This window comes from Balearica regulorum, chromosome 18 (genome assembly GCF_011004875.1).
Source record: "Balearica regulorum gibbericeps isolate bBalReg1 chromosome 18, bBalReg1.pri, whole genome shotgun sequence".
Taxonomy (NCBI): domain Eukaryota; kingdom Metazoa; phylum Chordata; class Aves; order Gruiformes; family Gruidae; genus Balearica; species Balearica regulorum.
The window spans coordinates 12,904,318-12,922,321 of NC_046201.1; the positions used below are offsets into that span (position 1 = coordinate 12,904,318).

At 45.0% G+C, this 18,004-nt stretch overlaps 1 protein-coding gene across 3 annotated transcripts in view; it reads right to left on the minus strand.

Annotated features, from left to right (window-relative positions):
* Positions 1–18,004, minus strand: part of DNAH9 (dynein axonemal heavy chain 9) — a 214,267-nt gene that overhangs the window by 70,833 nt on the left and 125,430 nt on the right. For all 3 annotated transcript variants that reach the window (XM_075770400.1, XM_075770399.1, XM_075770401.1), the window contains 5 exons: positions 16,586–16,790; positions 11,374–11,538; positions 8,812–8,952; positions 3,315–3,485; positions 589–711 (listed from right to left, as the gene is read on the minus strand). In XM_075770400.1, coding sequence (XP_075626515.1) covers positions 589–711; positions 3,315–3,485; positions 8,812–8,952; positions 11,374–11,538; positions 16,586–16,790 — 805 coding nt within the window. The remainder of the gene's footprint in view (positions 1–588; positions 712–3,314; positions 3,486–8,811; positions 8,953–11,373; positions 11,539–16,585; positions 16,791–18,004) is intronic.

Consider the following 18,004-nt stretch of genomic DNA (forward strand, 5'->3'; position numbering starts at 1 on the left):
TTCTGTTCCAGAAAACAAATCACACCCTGTTGAATCAGGTTCAAATCCAGCACAATCTGCGTTCGTTGACAAATAAATGGGATAACTCACATCTCTTTGGGATGCTCTTCCTCACCTCTCACTCCCAACACATGGCATCTGTTAGACCTTCTCATTGCCATGACAGCATTTTTTTGCAGAAGGTCAGCTGTCACTACTCTATCCCCACCACATCTCTGCAGATGGTCATATTTACCTTAAATTCCCACCTCCTCCCAAATACAGCAAAGATCTCCATGCCCTTTGCAATCTATAACCACAAAAATCAGAGGATAATCTCATTCCTCTCAGAAAGAGAGAAGCCTAAATCTCAGAGGGAAAAATCACATTCTTGGGGACACACAGGACATCAGGGTACAGTCATGAAGAGCCCCCAAAGCCAGTCTCGTACCTACAGAACTCTCCATTTCTGTGGCATTTTTGTGCTACTTCTCGTGTATGGTCAGAACTTTGTTCACCAAATGCTCTAAGGACCACCTGAAGGCTGCTGAAAGGCTTTCAGAGGAGATAAGGGATGCTGGTTTCCCACAGCTCAAGTGAAACAGGTACCTTGATTCCTCCCCAGGAGTGATCAGACAGGAACTCCACAGGGCTTGTGACTCTGGTCTGTGCTGGGTATCTTAGTAGGAAATCCAGTTCTACTGTGCTGATTTCTTTATTCATCAGAAGTATCTGTAATTCCAAACAAAAAAAAAAATCTTTGAGCAGCCAGGATACAGAGCAGCAATATACTCCAGCAGATTAATTATTCCACTCAGGTAGCTGCCAAGGTGCAGCTAAGAAGTACCCAGTGCCCCACATCAGAGGGGTGTGATGAAATGTATCGTGTAGGTGCTGGGGGTCTCCCTAAAAGAGGACTGGGAATGACTGTGGAGACTGGCAGCTTAAGAGGACCAAAGTTTGGGAAAACTGTGGAGCAGGGGCTGTGATCCAGGTTCACAGACAGCACAGTGAGAAGTCCCTGCCGGCAGAGACACAGGCTGCAGGGCGCGCTACAGGTCCCTGCGTTTGCTATCTGCAGCTAGAGAACAGATGACCTTCAAGGAAGGAACCAGAGCATGCATCCCTAGGGGAGGCTACCGAGGTCTTGTCCATCTCTCACTATCTTGTTCAATTTTCAATGTAAGCAGAGTCATACTGAGAGTGTTTTGAAAAACAAACAAACAAAAAATGAAATGAAACCACCACCTTTATGGTATGTGCACCAAGAGAATAAGCACGTCCCTGAGGTCTCAAACACTGGAGAGCATTGAGCCATTCAGCTACAACCAATGTTTTCACCACCAATGGTGGCTTTCAGGAATAATGGAGTAAGACTGCCAGAGCAACATTCGAGGTAATTCTGAAAGCCATACACACTCATGAGCCCAGCTGGAGCCACTGCTCCAAGCATGTTGCCAGACTTCTGAAATCTCAGAGACAAACTCCAAAACCCTGAACACCAATTCTGGGTGGAAAAAGAACAGTGCTGGAGTGCTGAGTTTGTCACTTCCTTGTCACAGGTCCTAGGCTGTATCTCATTATTGTCTACTGGGCAATGGCATCTGAAGTGTGCCTGGCATCTCCTCCAGCACTGATGGCAGTTAGATACTCAGTTCAAGAGACAACTGCTTTTTTACATGGGAGAATCCTGTGCCTCATCACTCAGCTGCCTCCACACACTGAAACTGTGGACACTGGTTTTCCTGACAGCTTTAAGTGACCCATTAACTATTTTTAACACTAAGCATAGTTGCAAGCACAATGTATGATACTTAACTACCTTATTTAGAAATATATATTAGAAACTATAGGCTGGGTGAGGAATGGATTGAGAGTAGCCCTGAGGAGAAGGACTTGGGGGCATTGATTGATAAGAAGCTCAACATGAGCCAGCAATGTGTGCACTTGCAGCCCAGAAAGCCAAACCATGTCCTGGGCTGCATCCAAAGAAGTGTGACCAGCAGGTCGAGGGAGGTGATCCTGCCCCTCTACTCTGCTCTGGTGAGACCCCACCTGCAGTACTGCGTCCAGCTCTGGGGGCCCCAGTACAGGAGAGACATGGAGCTGTTGGAGCGAGTCCAGAGGAGGCCACGAAGCTGATCGGAGGGCTGGAGCACCTCTGCTATGAGGACAGGCTGAGAGAGTTGGGGTTGTTCAGCCTGGAGAAATGAAGGCTCCGGGGAGATCTAATTGCAGCTTACCAGTACCTGAAGGGGCCTACAGGAAAGATGGTGAGGGACTGTTTATCAGGGAGTGTAGTGACAGGACAAGGGGTAATGGGTTTAAGCTGAAGGAGGGTCGATTGAGATTAGATGTTAGAAAGAAATTCTTTACTGTTAGAGTGGTGAGGTACTGGAACAGGTTGCCCAGAGAGGTTGTGGATGCCCCATCCCTGGCAGTGTTCAAGGCCAGGCTGGATGAGGCTTTGGGCAACGTGGTCTAGTGGAGGGTGTCCCTGCCCATGGCAGGGGGTTGGAACTAGATGATCTTTCAGGTCCTTTCCAACCCAAACCATTCTATGATTCTATGAAAATATAGGTATCCTTTGGGTCAGAATTGAGGCTGACATTGCAAAATGTAAGCTGTCTTTTTACACACAGACAATTTATTAAGTAAATATATTGTTAGAGTCAACTTTTTATACATGTGTATATATATAAGTGTGTGTATATATACTTATTTTCCCTTTGACACATAGTATTTTGTTATGTAGCATTTAAAATATCATGGCAATCGCTGGAACAAGATTAACTAGACCTGCACAGTGTTTCACCAGTTCAAACTTGGTTCATATCTACATTCTACATGTCAGGGCATTTACAGTCATTCACTGAACAAACTTAACAGCAACTTTCCAACATCATGCCAAGCACTATTTATTGATTGTGTTTGATTTCAGCATAGGGATATACAAAGGTCTCCTTCCTCAAATCGTAGACTAAAAATTATACTACCATACAAGATAAATGACAGCAGCTTTGTAGCTAGCATTTTTTTTTGGCTAAAACCAATACAGCTTCAAGACCAACTTGCTTTGCCCCTTTTTTTCAGGTCCTGCAAGCAGGTATTACTCTCTCAAACAACCATTTGTCAGCGTAATGCAAATCAAACACAGCATCTGTGACTGTTATCAGCAAGAGAGGCAGAGAAGAAAATCAGTTCCCCAGCCCTTGTATTTGCTGCTCTGATGCTGAAGGCCACAGCTGTGACAGTTTGAGCTTTCTCTGCATGCCAATATCTTTGCCTATAAAATAAATCATTGCATACGAATTGCATGAAATGGTGATGTTTACCTGGAAGGTAACTTGAGCAGTGTAGGTCAATTTATCACATTCAAACAGCCCCCGAGTTGTGTACTGGAACACGGAGAAGGTAATGCTGTCGATGAGGTTCAGCACACGCACTGCGAGGTTCTCATCTGGAGGTGCCCTCTCAATGGCTTTCTGAAACACAATGCTGAACGCCTACGTGGGGAGACACAGAAGGACATCAGTGGTTTCTAGATGCTCTTTGCATGCTCCTGGGTATCACATGAAGTATTGCAATAAGTGAGGCCAACTCAGATACTGTATCTCTGGGGCCACAAAAAAAGCATTCCCATCTGCCCAGCAGTGTGATACACCAGCTCCGGAAGGCACGGGAACACATAGAATCCCAGACTGGTTTAGGCTGGAAGGGACCTTAAAGATCATCTAGTTCCAACCCCTCTGCCATGGGCAGGGACACCCTCCACTAGCCCAGGTTGCCCAAAGCCCCATCCAACCTGGCCTTGAACACTACCAGGGAGCCAGGAGCAGCCACAGCTTCTCTGGGCAACCTATGCCAGGGCCTCACCACCCTCATAGGGAAGGATTTCTGCCTCATATCCCATCTCCATCTCCCCTCCTGCAGCTTCAGGCCATTCTCCTTGTCCTGTCACTCCCTGCCCTTGTCACCAGTCCCACTCCAGCTTTCCTGTAGCCCCTTCAGGGACTGGAAGGGGCTCTAAGGTCTCCCCAGAGCCTTCTCTTCTCCAGGCTGAACAACCCCAACTCTCTCAGCCTGTCCTCACAGGAGAGGTGCTCCAGCCCTCCGATCATCTTCCTGGCCTCCTCTGGACTCACTCCAACAGCTCCATGTCCTTCTTGTCTTGGGGACCCCAGAGCTGGATGCAGTACTGCAGGGGGGTCTCATGAGAGCAGAGTTGAGGGGCAGAATCCCCTCCCTTGACCTGCTGGTCATGCTGCTTTGGATGCAGCCCAGGACATGGTTGGCTTTTTGGGCTGCAAGCGCACATTGCTGGGTCATCTGGAGCACATATCTAGTGACTAGACCCTGTATCTGCCTTTAGCTGCTTTTTCAGGAACAGCCGGGCAATGATGACATTCCCTGTGACACTGTGCTCTCTTGGGCTAGAGAAAGTAGTGCAGAGACTGGCTGACTGAATTAAGACACAATGGATAAAGGAAACACTTTTCTGATCAAACATGTTCTCTCACAGGGATTACAGAGTCCACTTTCTCTGCAAATGTTGAACCAAAAGACAGTGGTGTTCCCAGAGAGAAGCATGGCTCCCATTTCACAAATGCTTCAATTTAGAAAAAAAGTAATTCCCCTAAATACAAAAAAAAAAGGCCCATGAGTATTTTACTGTCTGGATTCAGCAAAGGACTAGATGAGAAGGACAGGTAGAACTTCATCTTGTGGAAGTGGGATTAACCAGTCAGTAAATTCCCCTCGGGGATGCGTGCATGCATCGAGAATGATGCTCTTATATAAGATACTAAGGATTCTTGTAACAACATTTCTGATCTAAATGAGAAAAGACACAAAACTTTCAGAGCCGTTCGAAGAAAACCCATTAGCAAATTATCAAATGCAATTGGAAAAAGAAAAAGAAAAAAAAAAAGAAAAAAAGAAAAAAAAAGCCTAAATCCTGACTAGCAATGCAAAGACTCCATACACTGGGGCTCAGCTAATAGGAAATAACCAGGCCAATACAAATTAATAGCATGTTCAAGGCATGACTGTGTTGGCAGCATTATTTTTAGGGTTCTACAAAGGAAAAACGATGCCTCAACAAATTAAAGTAACATTGATACCTACTGCATTATTAAATAATCTCAGAATGCATTTTCCTACTTAACATTTCTTTAAATTGTGCTAAAACATGCTGCAGAGTAGCATATAAATCTTGTGTGCTCTAATTTATAATGGGCTTCTAGCTGTGTGGTAAGTATTTTAAAATAATCTCTGTGCATCTTTACACAATGTTTTATGATCTGTCATCAAAATTTATTACATAAAAACATTTCATCCAATAATTTTCTATGTATTTATACACATTGCTAATGTTAACTGGAAAACATAAAACAAACAAAATACAGAAGACGCAGATTAAAGGTGAAACCTCAGAAACTCCGGTATCTATTATGTATGTGTAAGGAATGAATCTTTCAAAGGGCACCCTTGCACAAAAGATATTCTGTACCTTTTCCTGGTAAAATTATTTCAACATGAGTCGTACATATCAAGAAGAAAAGTTTCTTTGTGGATGAGGTTCAAAATATTGTATTCTCTGCTCAATTACTTTTTCCAGGTCACTTGTTAAGGTAAGAAATCATTTGGAAGAAGTTCTAGACTAGGATGCCGTCTCACTGAACCCTCCATTCCCCATCATCTCCTGTGATACAAAAAGGTCTTCCATTTATTAAAACATTAAAATCAGAACTCTTCAATAAATATCCCAAAACGCCGTTGGGTCTCTACTGGCCAGGCCTATTGAGACTACTCTGCCAAGGCAAGGGATTGTCTGCATTGTTGTTTTTACTGCAGCAGGTGTTCAGAAGCTGCGCAGGGACCAAGACTTCCCTGGTGTCTTGGGCAGCACATGGAGAGCAGAGAAAGAGGGGACCTCTGCCTAAGCAGCTTCAAAGATAGAGGCGATGGCTTGAAAGAAACCCCACTTCCTACCCGTCAAGGAACAGAAAACAACTGATTAAGTGATGCCCAAACATGAAGCAAAGACATGAACTATGAATTCGCTACTAGTCATGTATTTTGTTCTAAAGATCTCGCTCCTCCATTGTGGCAAGTGGAGTCTTAGTCTATTCACACTTGCCATAAAGAGAAGCACTGGTATCTCAAAGATACTCAAGAAACTTGGAAAACATGGCCATGCTCTCATTCCTACAAAAGCTGCCGAGTTCCTACTGGGCTCTGTGGCCACATGGCAGGTGGGATGGTCCAGTTCCATCACTATGATTAATACTAATTACATTGAAGTCAATGTGTCATGTTGGAAATGTTCTCCAGGTGTTCTGGTGAGAACAGCTCCAGGTGGGAATGTTTTCCAAAGGAGGGACATTATTCCTAGTTCTCCATGTAACATGTCCGTTTACTACAGAGCTACACTTGCTATGCAGGGAAGGGTAGTCTATTTAGACAAGACAGAAAAGTAGCAAGGCCTTTGGAGCACAGACGCTTGGCTATATGTCTCTTTTACATTCATTTTAGGAGCACAGGGCAAGAAGTGTCTCTCTCCCAGCATGGTCCCCATTGGGATGTTCTACTGCCATCATGAGCATGCCTGCCACTGAGATTGCCAGCAGCCACACTGCAAAGTGGTAACATATCCACAAATCCCATCTGGACTTCTAGTCTAAGGACATTTTAGGCTGTAGGCTTGCTTGTCTATCTGATGGCTACACAACATTGTGAAAAGAGCAGAAACACAGCCCTCCAAAGAACTCCAGACTGTAGATAAGCGTGTGTGCGGGTCCATGCAAAAAGGCGGTGAACATTCAAGTCGTGCACGTGCTACCTATTCCTTCACACCAACCACACACAGACACTAACTCAAAGTTAGATTTCACACCATGCTGCTGACTACCTGAAAGGCTTTTTGTAACTGTAATGTAGGAAGCATCCAAGCTCCTGAAAGCCCAGCTGCTTGGGACCCTCCTTGCATTGTAGAAATGGAAGTAGGAATGACTTGCCTTTTGTACAGAAGGTAGCAATAAATCCCTGGTGATGTGATCTCAGTGGGACAGGACTGTGTTTAGAGTGATGCAATGTTTTAATACTGTGTCATTTGGGAAGTCAGGATTGTCTCAGCATCAAGGTCTTGGATAATTGTCAAAGGCTGTGGCAATTCCTGTTAACTTATGAAACATCTGCACAGGCATTATGACCTTGATGACATCACAGATACAGAATCAATGTAAATATAAAGAAAACACTAACTGATGGAGCAAGTTACTCCAAATGCTGTACAAAATCTCTGTGCATAAATATATAAAATACATAGAAAAACGTACTTTGTTGGCTCTTTCCCCATACAATATCATTTAAATCTATTGCTCATCTTGTTCTGCAGCCCAAGGCTGTGAATATGCAAGGAAGAACAAATGGCTTGTAAGGTTCTGTTTGCAAAGAAACTTCCTGGATTTTTAGTAATAAAAGATGTTAATGCATCACTAAGTCAGACTGTTCCATAAGACTTCAACCGCTTAGAGAGAAACCAAGTAAAAGAAAGAAAAGCTAAGTAAGGCTCATCTAACCTGATCCCAACCTGACCACCTGTGGTGGGCTGACTGGCAAGTTCAGAGCTGAGTAGGGACCCTGGCCTAAACTCAGTACTCAACACAGAGAGACCTTTTCTTGTGGCATTCAGACCACTCCTCACTGGGTCTTTGCAGGTGCTGCTGAAACTGCTCCTTCCACCAAGGGCAGTGATGAACACGCTCTGCTCAGCATTTGCAGTGAGTTTGGGACAAATCTTTCGCAACAAACACTATCACAACACAAGTTAAGACCTATGTATGTTAAGTTGACTTATAAAGAAACAGAGTTCAACAAGGGCAAGTGTAGGGTCCTGCACCCAGGGAGGAGTAACCCCAAGCACCAGTAGAGGTTAGGGGTTGACTGGCTGGGAAGCAGCGCTGTGAAGAAGGACCTGGGAGTTCTGGTGGACAACAAGCTCTCCGTGACCAGCAGTGTGCCCTCATGGCCAAGAAGGCCAATGGTACCTGGGGTGCATGAAGAAAAGCACGGCCAGCAGGTCAAGAGAGGTTCTCCTCCCCCTCTGCACTGCCCTGGTGAGGCCATATCTAGAGTTCTGTGACTAGTTTTGGACTCCCCAGTTCAAGACAGACAGGGAACTACTGGAGAGAGTTCAGTAGAGGGCTACAAAGATGATGAGGGGACTGGAGCATCTCTGGTATGAGGAAAGGCTGAGAGAGCTGGGGCTGTTTAGTCTGGAGAAGAGAAGACTGAGAGGGGATCTGATCAATACTTATCAATATCTAAAGGGTGGGTGTCTAGAGGATGGGGCCAGACTCCTTTCAGTGGTGCCCAGTGACAGGACAAGGGGCAACGGGCACAAACTGGAACACAGGAAGTTCCATCTCAATATGAGGGAAAACTTCTTTACATTGAGGGTGACCGAGCACTGGAACAGGCTGCCCAGAGAGGCTGTGGAGTCTCCTTCTCTGGAGAGATTCAAAACCTGCCTGGACGTGATCCTGTGCAACCTGCTTGAGGTGATCCTGCTTTGGCAAGGGGTTGGACTAGACGATCTCCTGAGGCCCCTTCCAACCCCTACCAGTCTGTCATTGTGTGAAATAAATTGCAGGAAACTTCTCCATAAAACCAAAGCAGCAGAATGGGTTAGGTTAGATCACCTTTTTGCCTGGGCATTCAAATATCCCTAAGAGGCCCAAGATAATGCCTTTGAATCTCAGTAAGAGAGAAGCAGCGACACTGCCTCTCACAGCTGTGGGCTCGGTCCACAGCTCATGGGGACAGTACCTTCAGAGAGAACTGGTACATGGGATGGACGGCATGGAGGTTGTTCATGGTAAAGTACAGCAGAGAGGCACGTGCGGCGGCAGGCCTGTAGTGCTCTCTGGCCTCGTTAATCTTGGTTTCTGTCACCTTAGACTCCTGGACCTGGGAGGAAAACACAGAACAAAATTAGTGTGAAAATATCTTTGTGAATTGAGTATGCAGCCAAGGGGAAGGCTGACATCTGCCACAAAGACCTTAGGCCAAGCAGTGAGCAACTGCATCCGACCGCTGCAGGGACCAGCCTCCGCCTCCTGAATCATGGTGCAGCGAGGCTTGAGCTGCCCGCTCCCAGCATCCCCCCACCCTCCCCGGCATATTCTCCATTTAACTGCATTTACCACCCTCTTGCCCAGTCCTCTGTTTTCCCGAGCCCCCTCCAGGCTTCTCACTGGGATCCCTGCTCTTTACTAACTGGAATTGTTTTTCTCATCAATGAGTTTCTCCTGCTAATTGCCCCCCTCCTGTGCAGGTGATTAATAACACAGGGCTGAACAGACTTATTGCTGCTCTTGTGGCAGCTTCCTCCAATGCTGAGAACTGCTAATTTATTACAGCTATTTGCTGCTCTTCCTCACCAGCATTTAACACACCCCTAACTTGCTGGCCAGGTGTCTGCATAGCTGCTCTGATGGACCTGGTGAAAATGCTTTTGGCAGATACATCACCCCATTGTTGTCTCAGTCCTGTTCATTCTTTCATTCCACTTCAGCAGCATAAAGTGACATCCTCAGACCTCTCAGGGACTATTTTAGGCTCTGGCTATGTACAGTCAGAAGTGTCTTGCAGCACAGCCACAGGGTGCCAAGCCAGTGCTGATCCAGCTAGCTCAGCAAACCATGGAATGGGGATGCTGCAGAAAGGGGCTCAGCACGTTGGACAAGCCAGCAGAGCATGACACAGCCCCCACGAAATGCACACCACTGGGTCTCCCTCTGCGACAACATGAGCTGGTGTGAGCACATCTGGCTGAGGCACATCAAACCTTCCCAACAAAGCACAGACTGAGCCTTAATCTGTGGTGTGCAGCCAACACATGTTGGGATCTGTGGGATTAGCCTGTTTGCACATCTCCATAAGCAATGATGAACTGTAATATCTGAGACCTCCAAAGAGCAGCTTCAACATCTACTGCAGAAACAAGCATCTGCACGAGCCATGAATCACTTGTCTACATCAGATGAGTCCCCCTTCTGGCATTATCCATGTCTCTCCACTGACTACAAAAGGAGCCCAGAGCCTAGCTTAGACTTAGGCAACTAACTTTTAGACATCCCACACCCAAAACAATTAATAAATCTATTAACATAAAAGACAGAGGTGGGGAAGACAGTTGCTTTCCATAAATAGAGCAGGAAGGACTTCCATAAGAAGGAAAATGTTGGCTGAACATTTTTCTTTGGATAGACAGTCTAAGAAGAAAGTAAGGGTTGACTTGAGAAGTAGATGTCTAATGGGGCCCTGAGACAGCTTTCCACGTGGGTACAAAACTCACAAAAACCAGGTCAAAACTCCAAAATTCGTCCCTGTTGCCACAGAGGTGGCAGTGACCAGCTTTAAAAATCACAACTTGTTTAGATATTGACTCACTTTAACAACACTTGCTTCAAGAGGGAGATGCCAAGCTTGCCATGTCAAAACATCCCTTCAACATCCCCTTTGGGGGTTCAAGTAAACCCTACTTAGAGAGCAGAATGCATCTGATCTACCATGAATGGGTGGCAGAAATAATTCCAGTTTTTAATGTGGATGATCACTTAGTTCCAGGTCACTGGGGCTACAGTGCTGGGGAGCAAAAGGCAGCTCCAGCCCAACCCCAGCACATGGGTAACTTATCCAGGCAGCATGGGCCTGGGGCTGGAGGAGGAGAAGTGTAGACTGTGAAGGTGGGAGGACTGTGGAGGGAAACAGTTGAGAAGGGCCATGCAGAGGTCCTGTCACAACCCCGGCATGACAACCACACTTCTCAAGTCCCCTCAGCGGCAGGGCAAAACCACCACGCACTTTCTTAACCCCAGCAAGGTGAACTGGGTGGGTGGCAATGCTGACAGTGCACAGCTAATACAAACACTGATTTATACTCTAAGGAATGGAAAGGTATGCAATGCCCAAGTTCTTGCAGATTTACTCGAGATCGCAAACTCAACAGATTCCAGTCCCTGGTCAGTACTAAAATCCAGCTTAATTGAAGAACTGTGATGTATTCAGGATTACAATGGAACAGTTTAAAGCTGCCTTGATACAGAGTGTAAATTTTATTGTCTTTACATCAGGCACTGACGTTTTCTCTGGGTCTTAAACAGGCCATTTAACATACAAAAGCTCCAAAGAATTAAATGGCTTGAAGCTGTCCAGAATGGAGAGCACTTCAATTTATACCACTTTCTATTCTCTACTCAGCAGAAGGGGCAGAGATGGGCAGAGTAAAGAAGTTACATTCCACCCAGAAATCCTTAAAGATAACATCACACACATGCTTTTCTCTGTCTGTCAGCCTTTCTCTGTAGGCTGTCACTGTCTTTGTACCTTCTCTTCAATTTCTGCAGCTGTCTGTTTAGTGATCTCCAAGTTCTCCACCAATGCTGTGTCTCCCAGGAAGTTCCCAGATGCTGATGACAGCCGAGAGAGCAAGTTGTCCTCTAATGTTTTCAAGGTGATTTTGAATCCATTCTGTTGCTTCGTGAGATGTGACTGCAAATAATAAATTCAGAAAGTTTTAGCCACGAAACGTGGTAAAGATCAACCACCTTCACATGCAAACAGGCTTCTAACTGACAATTGCTTACTCCTGCTCTCTGCAGCTCCTGGGCATGGGCAGAGCCCTGGGGATCAGTTCATATCCAACAAGCCACCAACTCAGAGAAACCTTGAACAGTACAGATAGCACCAGGAGACCTGAGGTCTTTCACTAGGAATGTATTAAAATGCTGGAAATGAATCAGGAGGAAAAAACCTTCATCCCCCAATCTCAAACATACATCCTGTATCTTCATCTTAGAAATATCTAATTTTTGGGCTTCAGTCAGCCTAGATAGTCTCTGCTGCTTCTCACCCTTCCTGCTGAACCTCTGCACTTGCCACTACACACCAACACCAGTCACACCAGCAATGAGGACCTGATGGTTAAAACCTGATGGAAAAAACAACAGCAAGGTCACTTGGCTCCAGAGATGACCACAACACATCTCAAGCTCAGAACTGAGGGCAAAGTCACAGCCTCACTTCATTGCTGCTCCCATTTGTATTCTGGCATCGAGATCTCACTGGGACCAGTGGCTTACTGTGCTAGAACCTGTACATACAAAGACAAAGTCCCCCTGCCAAAGAATTTGCAAACTCAGCACAAAGACAGCCAAGCAGACACAGACCAGTAACAACCATCTTGCCTCAAGGGCAGATCTTCTGAATTATAGTGCAAATTCTTCCAGTTTCTGTGAAATGCTCCCTCCTTCTCCCCAGACACTTGTTCCATTTCCCTCTCTTCTGCAGAAATACCAGTCATTAACACTGTTCATGGTGGAAAAAAAGACTCTCATCTTGCTCCTTTTTGAGCTGATCCTCCAGAATAAGCTTTCTCCCATGAAATGTGATTGCCCTATTCTATGTGTTTGCTCGGGGAAATGGCATCTTTCCTGGATTTCAGGTATATAATGTTATTCCACTATATGGTCCTATTGTGAATGCCTATTTTTAGCATTATCACAGGAAACATCCTATGGGAAAGCTGTGCATTGATTTGGATGCTGTTAAGCTACAAGCCTGGTGACTATTCTCTACTTAATTTAAGTCAATCACTAACACCCTAGTACGTAAAATACTACTGTGTGACAGAGTTTTAAGTCCTCAGACTGTGGATTGTGACACAACAAAGACACAACCAAGAAATTCAAGCAGCTTGCAAAAAAGTGTTTTATAGCCCTGCAAAAAATAGCCAGCTCCATGAAGTAGTAGACACGGTGCACATGGAATTGAGACAAGTTCTGGGCCACAGTGACTGGCTCCTGGCAGACTGGGTGGCATAAGCCAAATGGTTTAATGTTCCAAAGACAGCTTTTGGAAAACATATCCACACCTTTCAACCACCTATAGGGTCTGGAAGAGCCCCAGGAATGGGAAACATAACTATGTCTCTTCCAATCCCACAACGCATAAGCGAGTCAGTAGTATTTGCTCTGTTGTCAGAGGTTTTCAAGCAGATTAACTAACTCTTTCATTAATAAGTCATCTTTCAATATTTGGGCTGAAATTTCATATACTTGCTGCACACACACTCATTCCACGTTAATGTCAACCCAAGTATTCAGCAGAGTGCGCACTGAAGCATGCCTTTTATTGGTATTTCAGCTATAAATGGCTGTTTTTAAAGGCCTGTTCTGTAGGCATTACACACAGGAGTTTGCCCATGGTGGTAAATATTTTACAAGTCTTGAAACAGAAAACATGGCTAATTTTGTGCATTTCTGTCATTCAAGCATAGCATGCCTTGCAAAATGACATTTTGCAAGCTATTATTCCAGACCATGGACTGTAAGCCCTGGAGTTATTAATGAGGACGTGTGTGATTTTTGCTCCAATAGCTTGTAATCACCACGCAATTTCTGAAACGCACCCTTAGAAGTGCATACAATGCTGTATTCCCCACAACAGCCTGCATCTGTTGCAGCTTTATCATGCTATTGTTTTCAGCAGTAGCAAGGTCATCATTTCTTATTTCTGCAGTGGAGCTCATTATCTGTTATTTCACAGTTGATATATAACAGCGCTACTTCTGGGAAACAGGTTACTCTGAGAGCCTTCAAAATTTTATACCATGAAAAAAAAAAAAAAAGAATAAGTTCTACAAAGCTACAGGCCAGTTTTGCAGGTTTCACTGCCAACCCCTTTCTAGCTCAGCCACAGTAGCCACCTTCCTCTCCTTGTCCTTTCTGCTAGTTTTACTGTATTATTTTAACATCACAAAACAGAGAAAAAAAACCTCTGTATTTTCAGTCCACTCCTGCAGAGCACCCTCATTCCTGAAGACCCTCAGCACTGTCCATCACAGCCCAAATCTGCAGGGACTTTCATGCACACTTTATCTCCCGAATCAGCAAGGCAGGACCTCAACTCATGGCTTACCCACGTATAGCTTGGGATGCAGCTGCAAAAATATTCTTCCTAAGGCAGTTCTCAGCACTAAACAGACAATGAATTGGAGGCAAATGCCATTTGAGATATTTCAGTCCAAACAGTTAAGTCTGGTGAAGGGGAAGATACTTGAAACCAGCCCTGGTAAGACGACGTGGACCACAGGCAGTGCCACCAGCACATGGACCACAGTCAACCATGCAAAAGGAAACTGCAAATGAGACTAAAGGCCAGAGGGTTTGTACTGACCTGAGAGGGAAGGTCTCAGGACTTGGCTTTGCTTGCCTTGGCCTAAACTGGTTTCATCTCCTCTTAACTGTGACTGTCTCACAGGCACGTCACTACTGCCTTAACCTCGTTTAGCATGGCTTTAATTTAGAGTCAGAGCAAGTAGTTATTGTGGGCAGACTGATCTGTCTCTAGAACCAAAATACGGTAAAGTGTAAATGTGGTCGTGGACTCTGAACACCCTTTGTAACAGGAGTGCAATCCTGTGAATCAGATCAAGATAGCTTCAAAGATAGGAAGGAACAGAAAGACTGAATAACTGGGAACCAATGAAGAAAAATATTATTGAAACAGTGTTGAGAAAACATATAAAACCTGTTAACATTACTGAAATTGGACTAATAATAGATGTTTGATGAATTCTGGTTAGGTTATTAAGTAGTTCATAACACTAACAAGTTCTGGGCATATCAGGTGTGCTCCATCTTCACCCATAACAAGATTTTGAGCGGAGTACCTACTACACACTACTGTAGGAGTCACCTCCATCTGCCCAGGAGCCAGAGCTCTAAACCTTCCCCAGACACCAAACGCCTGTCCCTTTTGTCCCAGGGTAGAGAGGATGGATTAAAGCACACCTAAAAAGCGACATCTCCTTCTCAGACTTAAATCTGTGTCTTCAAGGAGCCTCCCCAGCTATCAGACAACAACCTTAGTGGCTTTTTCCATGTCAGTGGATAGACTAGGGGCAGAAGAAGATACTAAGCCCTGGCCAGCAGTCACTCGCTGCGGTCAGTGCACCTGCAGCTGGTGCCAGCCCCCCTTACCATGTGTAAGGAGGCAAGTCTCTGCTTTTATCCCAGCAGGGAAGTGCTGGTTTTTTTGGCTGACTGTTCCCCATCCAGCAGAACATCTCGAATACCAGGCTGGTTTCCTCCTCCCTGATATCTGCTGGGGCAGCAAGACTGTAGCAGGAGGGAAGCAGATGAGAGGGCGAGGAGAGATAGTGGACTCTGGTATTATCTTGCTGTGATGATATAGAGAAAAAGATCTTAAATATTCTTAAAGGAAAAGAAAATTACATCCCACACCAATCTGTATCTGCTTAGTGCTTTCTGAAGCAAAACTACAGCCCTGTATCCCCCACAGCTGGTGGCATAGTTGGCACTTGCGGACCCATTTATTTCCCTGGTCCTGTGCCCAACATCCTTCTTCCACAACACGCACGTCCTGAAGAAGCAGGGGTTTCAAAAGATGCGATCTCTGATTCACATAATTTTCACTGTTTTCTGACACACAGTTCTTTTACAGCATGGGAGGGAAGTGCTGCTGATTTTGAGTTACTAATTTTCAGAACTTAATTGTAGGTTTGTTGACTCCACATGATACCGAATTTGTCTTTCGTATTGTGACAGCAACCATTAACAGCGATGCTGCTGAGGCTAAGAGGAACGGTCCTTAACATAACAGCAGTTAATGACACAACATGCTAATCACGGTCACCCCCCCCAGCCCCCTTCGGTGCAAATCAGCCCAGGAACGCGGCTGTCGGTGGCGTTTGCAACCCAGTACGGAGCGTGTGCGAGGGGTGCCTAATCAAGAAGCTTTGGGTCTCACGGTCCCAGCAAGATAGCCATGGATTACACATTAAATCAGCTCATTATGTATTTTTGATGCCATCTTTTGGCTCGTTAGCACATGAGCCTGTTTAAAACTAAATGCATCATTAAGGCTGCACAGCTAACGTACTTTAGAACCTCATTAAATGAAAAGATTATTACAAAACTGGCCTGGCCTGACTGAACATGTGCAGTAAATTTATTTCCACTCTCAGTAAATATTTAGTATTATACATATTCGTTACACTGTTAAATGTGTCATTAGAACAAAGGATTTTTTTAAAAAAAATATCTTGAAACTGAAGCCATACTTATTAAAAGAGAGAGAGAGAGAACATTCTGGCCTGTTACAAACAAGTGGGAGGAAAAATCAGAACAGGAGAAATTCATTACCAGCTTCACAATATTTACAGTGGGAATCCTATACCATAAATGCCTAAAATTAAGTGAGATTAATCCTACCTCCAAAATTAAATCTGTAAAGTCCAGAAAAACTCATATAATGAGAATCTCAGTTTCCATTTCCAAGAGTAGGAAAAGAAAGAGATTCTTATCAAAATTTTTGGAGAAAAAAACTTGAAATTGCAGTTTAAGTGTTCCCAAAATACCAAGAAAACAAAAGACTGAATAAAAAAAAAAATCCTCAATGTTTATCAATTCAAGGGAAATCTCCTGATTTGAATCTCCTGCACATGAAATGCTATTTCTTCTGTAGTAGTAGTAGTAGTAGTAGTGCCTCGCAGTGTAAAGTCACAGCTACTGACCTTGAGCTCCTCCAAGTCAGGCCTCTCCATGTTGACCACTGCCGCGAGCAGCTGGTCCTCCAAGCCGTCTCGCGTGACGGTGAAGTTGATGAGGGTGCACTGTGCCTGCAGCTCGGGTTGGAAATGGGGGTTTGCCAGCTTCGTGTGGAGGATGAGACGGAAGGCAGGGTTGAAGTCACATTCCTTGTCCCCGATCTTAATGTACCTGAAATTAGAGCAAAAGAAACACGAGCATATGTCTTCCAGGACATCTCACCCAAAGATGGTGAGATGGTGAGATACCCAAATGGTGGTATCAGTCAATGGCATCTACCAGCATGGGACTTGGCATTCTTCACACAGAAACCACTGTTAAAGCAGAAAAGCATTTAAAATTGGACACATTTCAACCACTTCTGATTTAGGATAAAAACCCCAGACAGTTGCCCCTGAATTTTGGATCCTGTTTGAGAAGGCTCACAGTTTCCAGCAGCAGGATAGCCAGTTCAACCATGAACCCTCCTTGCTTTTTACAGAGGCTGTATTCTACCTAAAGTTGGAATTCCACGGAGGAAAAGCCTCTCAGCATTGAGATTTTAATTAGCCACAGCTAAAATTGCCTACTCTTTTGGCTCAGATCAAGCTTGAGCAGTGAAGCCAGATTCTGAGAGCGGCTGGTTGCCATTCCAGGGAGGTAACACCACCTGGAAACACAACCTTCTCCTGTTCTGCATTTCTGACATCAAGTCTAAAAGAAACCCAGGAATTAATGTACCCTGAATCCAAGTTTAACAAAGCCCATGGAAAACAGAGGAAAGGAGAAACTGGAAATGCTTTCAGGGATGCAGTTGGACTGTTATGGGAACAGTGATGTTATCACGGGAATTTGAATACACCTTCCAGTCAAACATCAGCTCACTACGTGTCCTCCTGGCCACCTCGATTGCTTTTACAGCTGTGAACTGCTGAGGCAGACAGAAATCACATAGTACACGCAGCTCATAGCAGCACCCAGAAATACAGCCCAGAGCCCCAACTTCAAAAGATCTTGCTCTGGGACTACCAGCATCTATCTGTGGGGTTGTCCTGGTTTCGGCTGAGACAGAGTTAATTTTCTTTCTAGTAGCGAGTACAGTGCTGTGTTTTGGATTTAGTATGAGAATAATGTTGGTATGCACTGATGGGTTAGTTGTTGTGGGTAGTTGTAGTGTCTACACTAAGTCAAGGGCTTTTCAGCTTCTCAGGCCCTGCCAGGTGCAGGAGAAGCTGGGAGACCACAGCCAGGACAGCTGACCCAGAGTGGCCACAGGGATATTCCCCACCATATCACACCATGCTCCGGGTATAACTGGGGAGGCTAGCCGGGGGTGGGATCGCTGCTCGGAAACAGAGTGGGCATTGGGGGGCGGTTCTGCATGTGGTGAGCAATTGCATTTGTGC